Genomic DNA, 12195 nt, shown 5'->3' on the forward strand with positions numbered 1-12195 from the left:
CCTGGGCCCGAGCTCGTCCTCGCAGCGCCAGGTGAACTCCCCAAAGCCGTGGTAGCGCTGGTTGTAGTGGTAGAGCACGCGGTGCAGCGTGGGCGGGCTCTGCTCCATCAGCGTGTTGTAGGCCGTCTGCTGCTCCTTACCGCTGGTGTAGCCGTTGAACAGGTTGTAGATCTTATCAGCTATCTCTGGGGAGGGTGAGACAGTCAGGGTTGGATAGTCAGGGTTAGATAGTCAGGGACAGTTTTAGAAGGAGGAAGAAGGGGTGTTAGGTAGTCTTAGTGGTTGGATAGTCTCTAGTCGTCTCACCCTGGGCCTTGACGTCGTCCACGGCAGGGCACGGGGTCTTGATGGTGACCTCACTGGGACCCGACCTCCGACCTGTGTTGTCCACTGACCACAACCTGAACCTACACACACACACACACACACACACACACACACACACACACACACACACACACACACACACACACACACACACACACACACACACACACACACCACACACACACACACACACACACACACACCCACACCCACACACACACAAACACCCACACACACACACAGACACATACAGAGACAGACAGACAGACAGACAGACAGACAGACAGACAGACAGACAGACAGACAGACAGACAGACAGACAGACAGACAGACAGACAGGCAGACAGACAGACAGACAGACAGACACAGAGACGAGAGTGGAGAGTGGAGGATAATTATCTTTGAAGATACAGCCACCTATTGGCCAAATCAGAGATATGCAATAGTATAGATGTAGTATATATTTAGAGATGTATATATATAGTTTATATTTACAAGAAGGTGGTGTATATATCTACATGTAGGTGGTGTGTATATCTACATGTAGGTGGTGTGTATATCTACATGTAGGTGGTGTGTATAGGTGGAGTGTATATCTACATGTAGGTGGTGTATGTAGATGTAAGTGGTGTATTTACATGTAGGTGGTGTATGTCGTTGTAAGTGGTGTATTTACATGTAGGTGGTGTCGGCCTCCAGGCAGCGGATGATCAGGCTGAGGGTGGAGGCCTGGAGGTCGGGGACGTCTCCTAGCATCACACACGGCGACTTAGCCCCCGACAGGACGTCATCCACCAGACTGAGGACAGACTCTGGACACACAGTACACAGTACTCATTAGAGTACTCAGTACTCAGTACAATACAGAGTACTCATTAAAGGTGGTTTTCGTGGAGCGTACCATAGCTCAGAGGGGGTTCTCGAGGGGCGTACCATGTCTCAGAGGGGGTTCTCGTGGAGCGTACCATGTTTCAGAGGGGGTTCTCGTGGGGCGTACCATGCCTCAGAGGGGAGGGGGTTCTCGTTGGGCGTACCATGTCTCAGAGGGGTTCTCGTGGGGCGTACCATGTCTCAGAGGGGTTCTTGTGGGGCGCACCATGTCTCAGAGGGGTTCTCGAGGAGCGTACCATGTCTCAGAGGGGGTTCTCGTTGGGCGTACCATGTCTCAGAGGGGGTTCTCGTTGGGCGTTCCACGTCTCAGAGGGTGTTCTCGTAGGGCGTACCATGTCTCAGAGGGGGTTCTCGTTGGGCGTACCATGTCTCAGAGGGGGTTCTCGTTGGGCGTTCCATGTCTCAGAGGGGGTTCTCGTAGGGCGTACCATGTGTCAGAGGGGGTTCTCGTTGGGCGTACCATGTCTCAGAGGGGGTTCTCGTGGGGCGTACCATGTCTCAGAGGGGTTCTACTTACCGGTCTCCACCTTGCCGTGGTCGCTCCTCTCCGTGACCTTCTCCTGGCTGATGAGGTAGTCCACGATGCGGACTCCGATCAGCGGTTCTGCGTGGTTCCACTCCACGATCACCAGTGAGCTGCTGGGCTCGTAGGTGTGGGACAGCCTCAGCCTGCAGGACCACAGGTCAAAGGTCAACCCTACCACTTACCACTAACACAGGTCAAAGGTCAACCCTAACACTCACCACTAACACAGGTCAAAGGTCAACCCTACCACTCACCACTAACACAGGTCAAAGGTTAATCCTGACTACGATCAGAGGTCAAAGGTTGACCCTAGCCTCTAACAGAGGTCAGAGGTCGTGGTCTGACCTGGGCTGGGGGAGGGGGGCGCAGGTGGGCAGGCCGTCGGCCCCGAAGGCGCTGGAGTCGCAGCGGCACCAGTCATCGATGACATCACCTCTCCCCGAGCACCACAGCATGCTCATCATGGCTTCCTGTAGGGCCTGGGGGTGGGACAACAACATGCTCATCATGGCTTCCTGTAGGGCCTGGGAGTGGGACAACAACATGCTCATCATGGCTTCCTGTAGGGCCTGGGGGTGGGACAACAACATGCTCATCATGGCTTCCTGTAGGGCCTGGGGTTGGGACAACAACATGCTCATCATGGCTTCCTGTAGGGCCTGGGGGCGGGACAACAACATGCTCATCATGGCTTCCTGTAGGGCCTGGGGGCGGGACAACAACATGCTCATCATGGCTTCCTGTAGGGCCTGGGGGTGGGACAACAACATGCTCATCATGGCTTCCTGTAGGGCCTGGGGGCGGGACAACAACATGCTCATCTTGGATTCCTGCAGGGGAGAGGGACTACAGCATGCTCTCACCTGATAGGTCTCGTTGTTGGACACCAGCTCCACGATGGGCGTTGCCCGGGTGATCTGGAGGAGGACGGGCTCGGACTGCTGCCGGCCCCCCGCTGAGGAGGAGGAGGAGGAGGAGGAGGAGGGGGAGGAGGGGGACATGTGACAGAGGTGGCAGGAGGGGGGGCACTGGCCCTGGCTGGAGCAGTCCATGCGGACCCCGCCCACAACGCGCTGGGACCCCGAGTCCAGCAGGCTGGCCATGTAGGCCGGGTAGGTCAGGGTCCGCGGCTCCTTGTCCCGCTCCTCCGACTCCTCCGAGGGGGAGTTACCTGGAGGGGGGAGGGGGGGAGGAAGAGGAGGAGAGAAGGCGAGGGAGGAGAGGAATGGAGAGGGAGATGCTATTATTAGAAGCAGACAAACATCGAAGATCACTTTTCTCCCCCCCCCCCCCCCCTTTTACCTGGAGGGGTGGGGGGGGGAGAGAGAGGAGAGGGAGGAGAGGAAGAAGCAGACAAACATTAATGATCGCTTTCTTACTCTGTTCTCTTTTTAATGAGCGTACTCCTCTCTCTCCTCTCTCTCTTGCCTCTCTCTCCTCTCCCTCCTCCCCTATGCCTATATACATCCGACATGTACCATATATATGTTTGATGGGGGGGAGACACCAGCCTGGGGGAGACACCAGCCTGGGCCACTGGGGGAGAAACCAGCCTGAGGGGAGACACCAGCCTGGGCCACTGGGGGGAGCTGTGGTTCCATCAGAGCGTCAGATGACCTCCACTCTCCAATGACCTCCGCTTATATACGGACCCAACACATACCAGATCACCCTGCTCCTGCTGCTCCTCATTCCTCCTGCTTCCTACCTCCTCCTCCCCCTGCTGCTCCCTACCTCCTCCTCCTGCTCCCTACCTCCTCCTACCTCCTCATCCTGCTCCCTACCCCGTCACTCCTTCTTTCTACTCCTGGAGAAGGAGGTGAGGGAAGAGGAGGTGAATCCTCCGACACATTGATGAAGAGAGATTTGAGTGAGAGAGGTCAGGTGGAGATAACATCACCCACCCACAGCCCCCCCCCCCCCCACACACACACACAGCAATCTTCACCAATCTTTCTTCTGTAGAAAAAGATGCCAGCACATGTAACCATGGCAACAGGTAGATCTACCGCAGTGTAGTACAGAATACCTGGTTATAGAAACCGTCAGAACGCAGCCTGGTTATATAACTAGAAACAGTAGAGTCCACCTAGAGACAGTAAAGTCTAACTAGAGACAGTAGAGTGACAAGAGACAGTAGAGTCTAACTAGAGACAGTATAGTCTAACTACAGACAGTAGAGTCTAACTAGAGACAGTAGAGTCTAATAGAGACAGTAGAGTCTGTAATTCACTACTTCTCTCCTCTGATCAGTAGAGTCTAATAGAGACAGTAGTCTGTAGTTCACTCCCTCTCTCCTCTGAGCAGTAGAGTCTAATAGGGACAGTAGAGTCTGTAGTTCACTCCCTGGTGCCTCTGAGCAGTAGAGTCATTAACTTGATGTACCCGGCACCGCTGGGGGCGACAGGTATTAGCTATTTCCAACCAGCCAGAGTCTGCAGGCTGGCAGCTCTCGGTTGTGTTAGAGATGGATTCAGCCCTGGGATCTCCAGGTTAGAGGTGTAAATCACATCTAAACAGCCTCCATGACCTCCTCCTCACTGTGCACTCAACCAGGCACTCATATGGTCTACATGTAGGACCCATATGTAGGAAGGATCCCTAAGACCTAGGATGGGCTGTGCGCTCCTTTACTGATCTTAAAGGGTATTATTAAATCATATTCAGTACATAGAGGATAATACAGTATGAACTGAAGCAAACTAAATCACCTGTTTGTGTGTTCAGATATGATTATGAAATGTCTGCACGATCCAGACGACGTCAGAGCTACGAGTGGATCTGATTCCTTATTATCATCATCTTAGTACCTTATCACATCTACAGGCTCCTGGTATAGTTCTTCATAACATCTACATACTGCTGGTAAAGTATTACATAACATCTATAGAATCCTGGTTAAGTACTTCATAACCTCTCCGTGCTCGAGTACTAAGTACTGCATTTAGAATAAATACTTGGTTTAGGTTGCAGAATTAATGCAATGGACGTCCATGTAACTGTGGGAGAAGATCATGGAAAATGTAGTTTAAGTTACAGGAGACTGTCAGCCTTATTCAGGGAATGAAGCAGAAAGACAATGAAATCCAAAGGAGAGAGTGAGGGAGAGAGAGGGAGAGTGAGGGAGAGAGAGAGTGAGGGAGAGAGCGGGAGAGAGAGGGAGAGGGAGAGAGAGTGAGCGTGTCATTAGGGGGAATGACCTCTTGGTGAGGTCACCCGTGACGTTATGAAGCCATAACTGTTAGCCAGGACAATATGCAGCCAATCAAGGCCCTTAACGAGCAAACTCCTCTAACGAGCCGTCTCGTTAACTAAACACTTTATGACCCCCCCCATCCCCCCCCCCCCCCCTTTGGTAATGGTGGTGGTTCCATGTGACATCAGTGTGTGTGTGTGTGTGTGTGTGTGTGTGTGTGTGTGTGTGTGTGTGTGTGTGTGTGTGTGCGGCCGTGAAGGCTAGAATGATGTGGAATAGCCTAGCATTATGTAGGCTAGCAGGATGCACGTTAGCCTGTGGTACGCTAGCATGATGTAAGCAAGCCTGCTGTGCGCTACAGGCTGCGTTAGCTGGGTACTAGCATGCTGTGCACTACAGGCTGCGTTAGCTGGGTGCTAGCATGCTGTGCGCTACAGACTGCTATAGGTCTTGGAGATAAATCATGATAGGAGACGAGAGGAAACACACATGAAACACACACACACACACACAGTTTAATATTCATGGTCTCAGTCTGAATAGTGCCCGCTGCCTCACCATCTATTTACTCTCCTTAATGAAGGATAATGAATAATAATAATAATATAATTATCTTATCACCCTGACCTTGGCATGCAGCCTGCGTACATAAGTATGATAAAGAACACATTATTGTAAGCAATATTACATTATGATACAGATTATTATAATACATTAGGCTACAAATTTGAAAAAATGAATGGATCTGAAGACATGGTACAGTCCCCTAGAGACACCCCCCTAAAGACATGGTATAGTCCACTAGAGACACCCCTCTAAAGACATGGTATAGTCCACTAGAGACACCCCTCTAAAGACATGGTATAGTCCACTAGAGACACCCCTCTAAAGACATGGTTCAGTCCAATAAAGACACCCCTCTGAAGACATGGTAGAGTCTACTAGAGGCACCCCTCTGGACACATGGTACAGTCCACTAGAGACACCCTCACACGGTACGGTCCACTAGAGACACCCCTCTAAAGACACGGTACGGTCCACTAGAGACACCCCTTTAAAGACATGCGCCTCCATCACATCCTCCACCTCCATCACATCCTCCACCTCCACCACATCCTCCACCTCCATCACATCCTCCTTCACATCATCAACCACATCCTCTACCTCCATCACATCCTCCACCTCCATCACATCCTTCATCACATCCTCCACCACATCCTCCGCCTCCACCACATCCTCCACCTCCACCACATCCTCTACCTCCATCACATCCTCCACCTCCATCACATCCTCCACCTCCATCACATCCTCCACCACATCCTCCGCCTCCACCACATCCTCCGCCTCCACCACATCCTCCGCCTCCACCACATCCTCTACCTCCATCACATCCTCCACCTCCATCACATCCTTCATCACATCCTCCATCACATCCTCCACCTCCACCACATCCTCCGCCTCCACCACATCCTCCACCTCCATCACATCCTCCACCTCCATCACATCCTCCACCTCCATCACATCCTCCACCTCCATCACATCCTCCGCCTCCATCACATCCTCCACCTCCACCACATCCTCCGCCTCCATCACATCCTCCGCCTCCATCACATCCTCCACCTCCATCACATCCTTCATCACATCCTCCATCACATCCTCCGCCTCCACCACATCCTCCGCCTCCATCACATCCTCCACCTCCATCACATCCTCCACCTCCACCACATCCTCCGCCTCCATCACATCCTCCACCTCCATCACATCCTCCGCCTCCATCACATCCTCCACCTCCACCACATCCTCCGCCTCCATCACATCCTCCGCCTCCATCACATCCTCCACCTCCATCACATCCTTCATCACATCCTCCATCACATCCTCCACCTCCACCACATCCTCCGCCTCCACCACATCCTCCACCTCCATCACATCCTCCACCTCCATCACATCCTCCACCTCCATCACATCCTCCACCTCCATCACATCCTCCGCCTCCATCACATCCTCCACCTCCACCACATCCTCCGCCTCCATCACATCCTCCGCCTCCATCACATCCTCCACCTCCATCACATCCTTCATCACATCCTCCATCACATCCTCCGCCTCCACCACATCCTCCGCCTCCATCACATCCTCCACCTCCATCACATCCTCCACCTCCACCACATCCTCCGCCTCCATCACATCCTCCACCTCCATCACATCCTCCGCCTCCATCACATCCTCCACCTCCACCACATCCTCCGCCTCCATCACATCCTCCACCTCCACCACATCCTCCACCTCCATCACATCCTCCATCACATCCTCCACCTCCACCACATCCTCCACCTCCATCACATCCTCCATCACATCCTCCACCTCCACCACATCCTCCACCTCCATCACATCCTCCATCACATCCTCCACCTCCACCACATCCTCCGCCTCCATCCCATCATCCACAACATCCTCAATAACAGCGTGCTACATGCTGCCATCCCGTGATGAATACATGACCAGCGGCTCATTCCATCAGCTTCCTGCCCAGACAGGATGTTTACAATTCATTGCCACGACGACCGAGTCGACCTCGGGAAGCAGAGCAACGCGATTACATCTCTCCGAAGAGGAGGAGAGTCAAGGAGACGAAATAGATCCCTGAAGAGATGAGGTGAAGAGTAGGGGAGAGAGAGGAGAGAGAGAGAGAGAGGAGAGAGGGTGGAGAGATGTGGGAGAGAGAGAGGGAGGAGAGAGGGGAGAGAGAGTGGAGAGAGGGGGAGGAGAGAGAGTCAGGGAGGAGGATAGAGGAGAGAGAGAGAGAGGAGAGAGGGTGGAGAGATGTGGAAGAGAGAGAGGGAGGAGAGAGGGGAGAGAGAGTGGAGAGAGGGGGAGGAGAGAGAGGGAGGAGAGAGGGGAGAGAGAGTGGAGAGAGGGGGAGGAGAGAGAGGGAGGAGAGAGGGGAGAGAGAGTGGAGAGAGGGGGAGGAGAGAGAGGGAGGAGAGAGGGGAGAGAGAGTGGAGAGAGGGGGAGGAGAGAGAGGGAGGAGAGAGGGGAGAGAGAGTGGAGAGAGGGGGAGGAGAGAGAGTCAGGGAGGAGGATAGAGGAGAGAGAGAGAGAGAGAGGAGAGAGAGGGAAAAGAGATGTGGAAGAGAGAGGGGGAGGAGAGAGGGTAGAGAGAGTGGAGAGAGGGGGAGGAGAGAGGAAGGGAGGATAGAGGAGAGAGAAAGGAGAGAGAGGAGAGAGAGGGAAAAGAGATGTGGAAGAGAGAGAGAGAGAGGAAAGAGAGGAGAAAGAGAGGAGAGAGAGAGGGGAGGAGAGAGGAAGGAGGAGAGGAGAGAGAGAGAGAGAGAGAGAGAGAGAGAGAGAGAGAGAGAGAGAGAGAGAGAGAGAGAGAGAGAGAGAGAGAGAGAGAGAGAGGGAAGGAGGGAGAGAGAGAGAGAGAGAGAGAGAGAGAGAGAGAGAGAGAGAGAGAGAGAGAGAGAGAGAGAGAGAGAGAGAGAGAGAGAGAGGGAAGGAGGGAGAGAGAGAGAGAGAGAGAGAGAGAGAGAGAGAGAGGAGAGGGATTAGGGAGAGGGGGCAGAGAGGGAGGAAAAGAGGAAGGAGAGAGAGAGAGAGGGAGAGAGGGAGAGAGAGAAAGAGCGATAGGGAGGGAGGGAGGGAGGGAGGGAGGGAGGGAGGGAGAAGAGAGGGACAGGAGAGAGTGGGAGAGAAAATGGGGGAGATGGAGAGAGAGATAGAAGGAGGAGGAGAGAGGAGAGAGAGAAGAGAGACTAGAGAGTAGAACAGACAGTAGAGAGGACAGAGGGGGGGGGGGGGGGGGTCATCCCTCCATTCATGTTGCCATGACTATTAACCCCTTTGTGATACCATGACGATAAGCTGAATCAGACAGACCATAATATCTCATGGTTCCTCATCAGATCACATATAACCCACATTGTGTGTGTGTGTGTTATTTTGTCTGTACTCTGTACTGTTTCCTTGATAATGTTAAGAGTCCAAATTGATTAAAATAACCTGATTTCATATTTTTGGATGAATTTCTCCCGTTGCTAGGGCTGCAGTGTTTCCATGGCAACAGCAGCAGGGCCTTGGAAGGGGAGGCATACCAACTGGGCACCATTCATTTCTTATGTGGATATTAATATTATTACTATCAGGTATTTACAGAGTACTCGTGGATACCTGTTGTACTATTATTATTATTATTATTATTATTATTATTATTATTATTATATTATTATTATTATTATTATTATAATTATTATAGTATTATTATCCGGTGTTCACAGAGTATCTGTGGATACGATTGTATTCTATATTATTATATCATTATTAATATTATCAGGTGTTCACAGAGTACAATTGGATAGCTTATTCTATATTATTATTAATATGTAGAACTAGTGGATAGCTGTTGTTTTCTATATTATTATTAATATGTAGTATAAGTCGTTACCTGTTGTATTCTATATTACTATGTAGTGCAAGTTGTTACCTGTTGTATTCTATATTATTATTAATATGTAGTGCAAGTCGTTACCTGTTGTATTCTATATCATTATTAATATGTAGAACTAGTCGATACCTGTTGTATTTTATATTATTATTAATATGTAGAACTAGTGGATAGCTGATGTTATCGTGGGGTTAGGGTTAGCTAACCCGAGCTTAGCCCCTGATTCACAAATGTTTAAATTAGTCTACAACACTTTTGGTAGGCAGGTCCAAGGTCTGGTTCCATCCGACCAAAGGGGGCGCTATAGCTCAGCGTCAGCCCCTCCAGGTCTGAACGAGGGGTACAGCCTTATTCACAGGCTGGCCTTCTGTCTGTTGGACCTTCAACATTCTTAAGGGTAGCTCTTAAGCCCCAGTTCTTAAGGACTCTCTATAGGACGTTGAGGGTCAATGAGACCAACAATAGATAGATAAGATAGATAACAACTTAATGGGGGGTCAAGGGTCAGGTTCAAAAACAGGGTCAAGTTAAAAAAATGCAAAGCTATCTAGAACCCCCCAGACTCCTACCCTGAGGTCCTGGTCCAGAACCCCCCAGAGTCCTACCCTGAGGTCCTGGTCCAGAACCCCCCAGACTCCTACCCTGAGGTCCTGGTCCAGAACCCCCCAGACTCCTACCCTGAGGTCCTGGTCCAGAACCCCCCAGACTCCTACCCTGAGGTCCTGGTCCAGAACCCCCCAGACTCCTACCCTGAGGTCCTGGTCCAGAACCCCCCAGAGTCCTACCCTGAGGTCCTGGTCCAGAACCCCCCAGAGTCCTACCCTGAGGTCCTGGTCCAGAACCCCCCAGAGTCCTACCCTGAGGTCCTGGTCCAGAACCCCCCAGACTCCTACCCTGAGGTCCTGTTCTAGAAGCCCCCCAGAGTCCTACCCTGTGGTCCTGGTCCAGAAGGTCCTGGTCCAGAACCCCCCAGAGCCCTACCCTGAGGTCCAGGTCTAGAAGGTCCTGGTCTAGAAGTCCTCCAGAGTCCTACCCTTGCTGATGTCCTGGTACTCCAGCCACAGCTGCCTCTGGACCTGCTTGTTGGGGTACCAGATGGTGCAGGTCTCCTGGAAGCCGTAGACCGCCTCCTGGACATAGTGGTTCCCAAACTCCGCCAGGATGGAGACGAAGTCGCTCCTCTGGGTCGCCCCATCGAGGGAGTGGAGGGCCGAGCTGAAGGCTGAGGAGGAGGAGGAGGAGGAGGAGGAGGAGGAGAGACGAGGCGGAGGAGGAGGAGGAGGAGGGGGAGGAGGAAGAGAGAGGGGAGAGGGGAAGAGGAGAAGTAGGAGGAGAGAGGAGAAGAGGAGAGAGGGGGAGTAGGAGGAGGAGGAGAGAGGAGAGGCAGAAGAGGCAGATTTTCAAAACGGCTATTAACGGCTAGCTGGTGGTATAATAGGTCACCTTTAACCATGTCCCCTTAAACAGCTTAACTATATCCCCTTGCACACCTTAACCATGTTCCTTTAAACACCTTTACCATGTGCCCTTAACACCTTTACCATTGCCTAAATACCATACCCATGTATGTATCGTATATAAGTATAAAGTATACACAGTAAATGAGGTTGTTATATATAATAATAATAATGACAAATCATGAATAATAAGTGTATAGTATATATAGTAAATATAGTTATATATATAATAATATCAAATCTAATAAGACACATCCTATCTTATAAGTATATTGTTATAGATAATAACTAGAATGTGTTTCGTCCTAACGAACCGCGAGAGTGTGGTTGTTAAAATGCTAACATAGGGGATAAAGTTAGCGGCAGCACCGCTGCATCAACGTTGTAAAAAGTAGTTAAATTCGGCGGGAAAAAACGCCCAATCTGGCAACACTGCCTGCACGTCCTTCACGCTCTCACCTCAGCATAAATCAATGAGAGCGACTGAAAACTTGGAACTTAAACTGTGATTCTGAAGAAAGTATAAAGGTAATCGAAATTCGTTTTTCAGAATTTGTGTTGTGTGTTGATTTGTTAAATGGTTTGAACGAAGGTTAACATTGAAAATTGACCAAGTTAAGATGTCTGTAGTAGTTTAAGTGTCAGAATAGGCGGACGGCTCTGCCGTGAAATAAGTAGATAGTATATAAGATTATATAGATCATGTATAATAAGTATATAGTATAATGATAGAGATACAATATATATGTATAAGGTATACAGTATGTATAATGATAGGCTTATAGATATGTTATATATAGTAGGTATATAGTATATATAATGATGTAGATATGTTATGTATAATATGTTTATCTAATGATATAGACACGTTATGTATCATAGGTATATAGTATGTATATAGACCGGTACCTTGCGACAGCACCCACTGGTTGAGCTTGACGTGGTACTGGACGGAGCGGAGCTTCCAGTGCTGAACGAGAGGATAACCCGACACCTCGCTGTAGTTCACCATGCCTGAACAAACATACACTGTTAACATCACAATAACATGACCCCTAACCCTTAACCCGACACCTCGCTGTAGTTCACCATGCCTGAACAAACATACACTGTTAACATCACAATAACATGACCCCTAACCCTTAACCCGACACCTCGCTGTAGTTCACCATGCCTGAACAAACATACACTGTTAACATCACAATAACATGACCCCTAACCCTTAACCCGACACCTCGCTGTAGTTCACCATGCCTGAACAAACATACACTGTTAACATCACAATAACATGACCCCTAACCCTTAACCCGACACCTCGCTGTAGTTCACCATGCCTGAACAAACATACACTGTT

General features: G+C 50.5%; 1 protein-coding gene across 1 annotated transcript in view; it reads right to left on the reverse strand.

Annotated features, from left to right (window-relative positions):
* Window positions 1–12195, reverse strand: part of astn1 (astrotactin 1) — a 76621-nt gene that overhangs the window by 2602 nt on the left and 61824 nt on the right. Inside the window, exons 16-23 of the mRNA XM_030363331.1 lie at window positions 11751–11855; window positions 10418–10606; window positions 2608–2915; window positions 2090–2223; window positions 1736–1887; window positions 1004–1139; window positions 307–407; window positions 2–185 (exon numbers count right to left, since the gene is read on the reverse strand). Of these exons, the coding sequence (XP_030219191.1) occupies window positions 2–185; window positions 307–407; window positions 1004–1139; window positions 1736–1887; window positions 2090–2223; window positions 2608–2915; window positions 10418–10606; window positions 11751–11855 (1309 nt within the window). The remainder of the gene's footprint in view (window position 1; window positions 186–306; window positions 408–1003; window positions 1140–1735; window positions 1888–2089; window positions 2224–2607; window positions 2916–10417; window positions 10607–11750; window positions 11856–12195) is intronic.

The sequence above is a fragment of the Gadus morhua genome, chromosome 8, assembly GCF_902167405.1.
Source record: "Gadus morhua chromosome 8, gadMor3.0, whole genome shotgun sequence".
NCBI lineage: Eukaryota > Metazoa > Chordata > Actinopteri > Gadiformes > Gadidae > Gadus > Gadus morhua.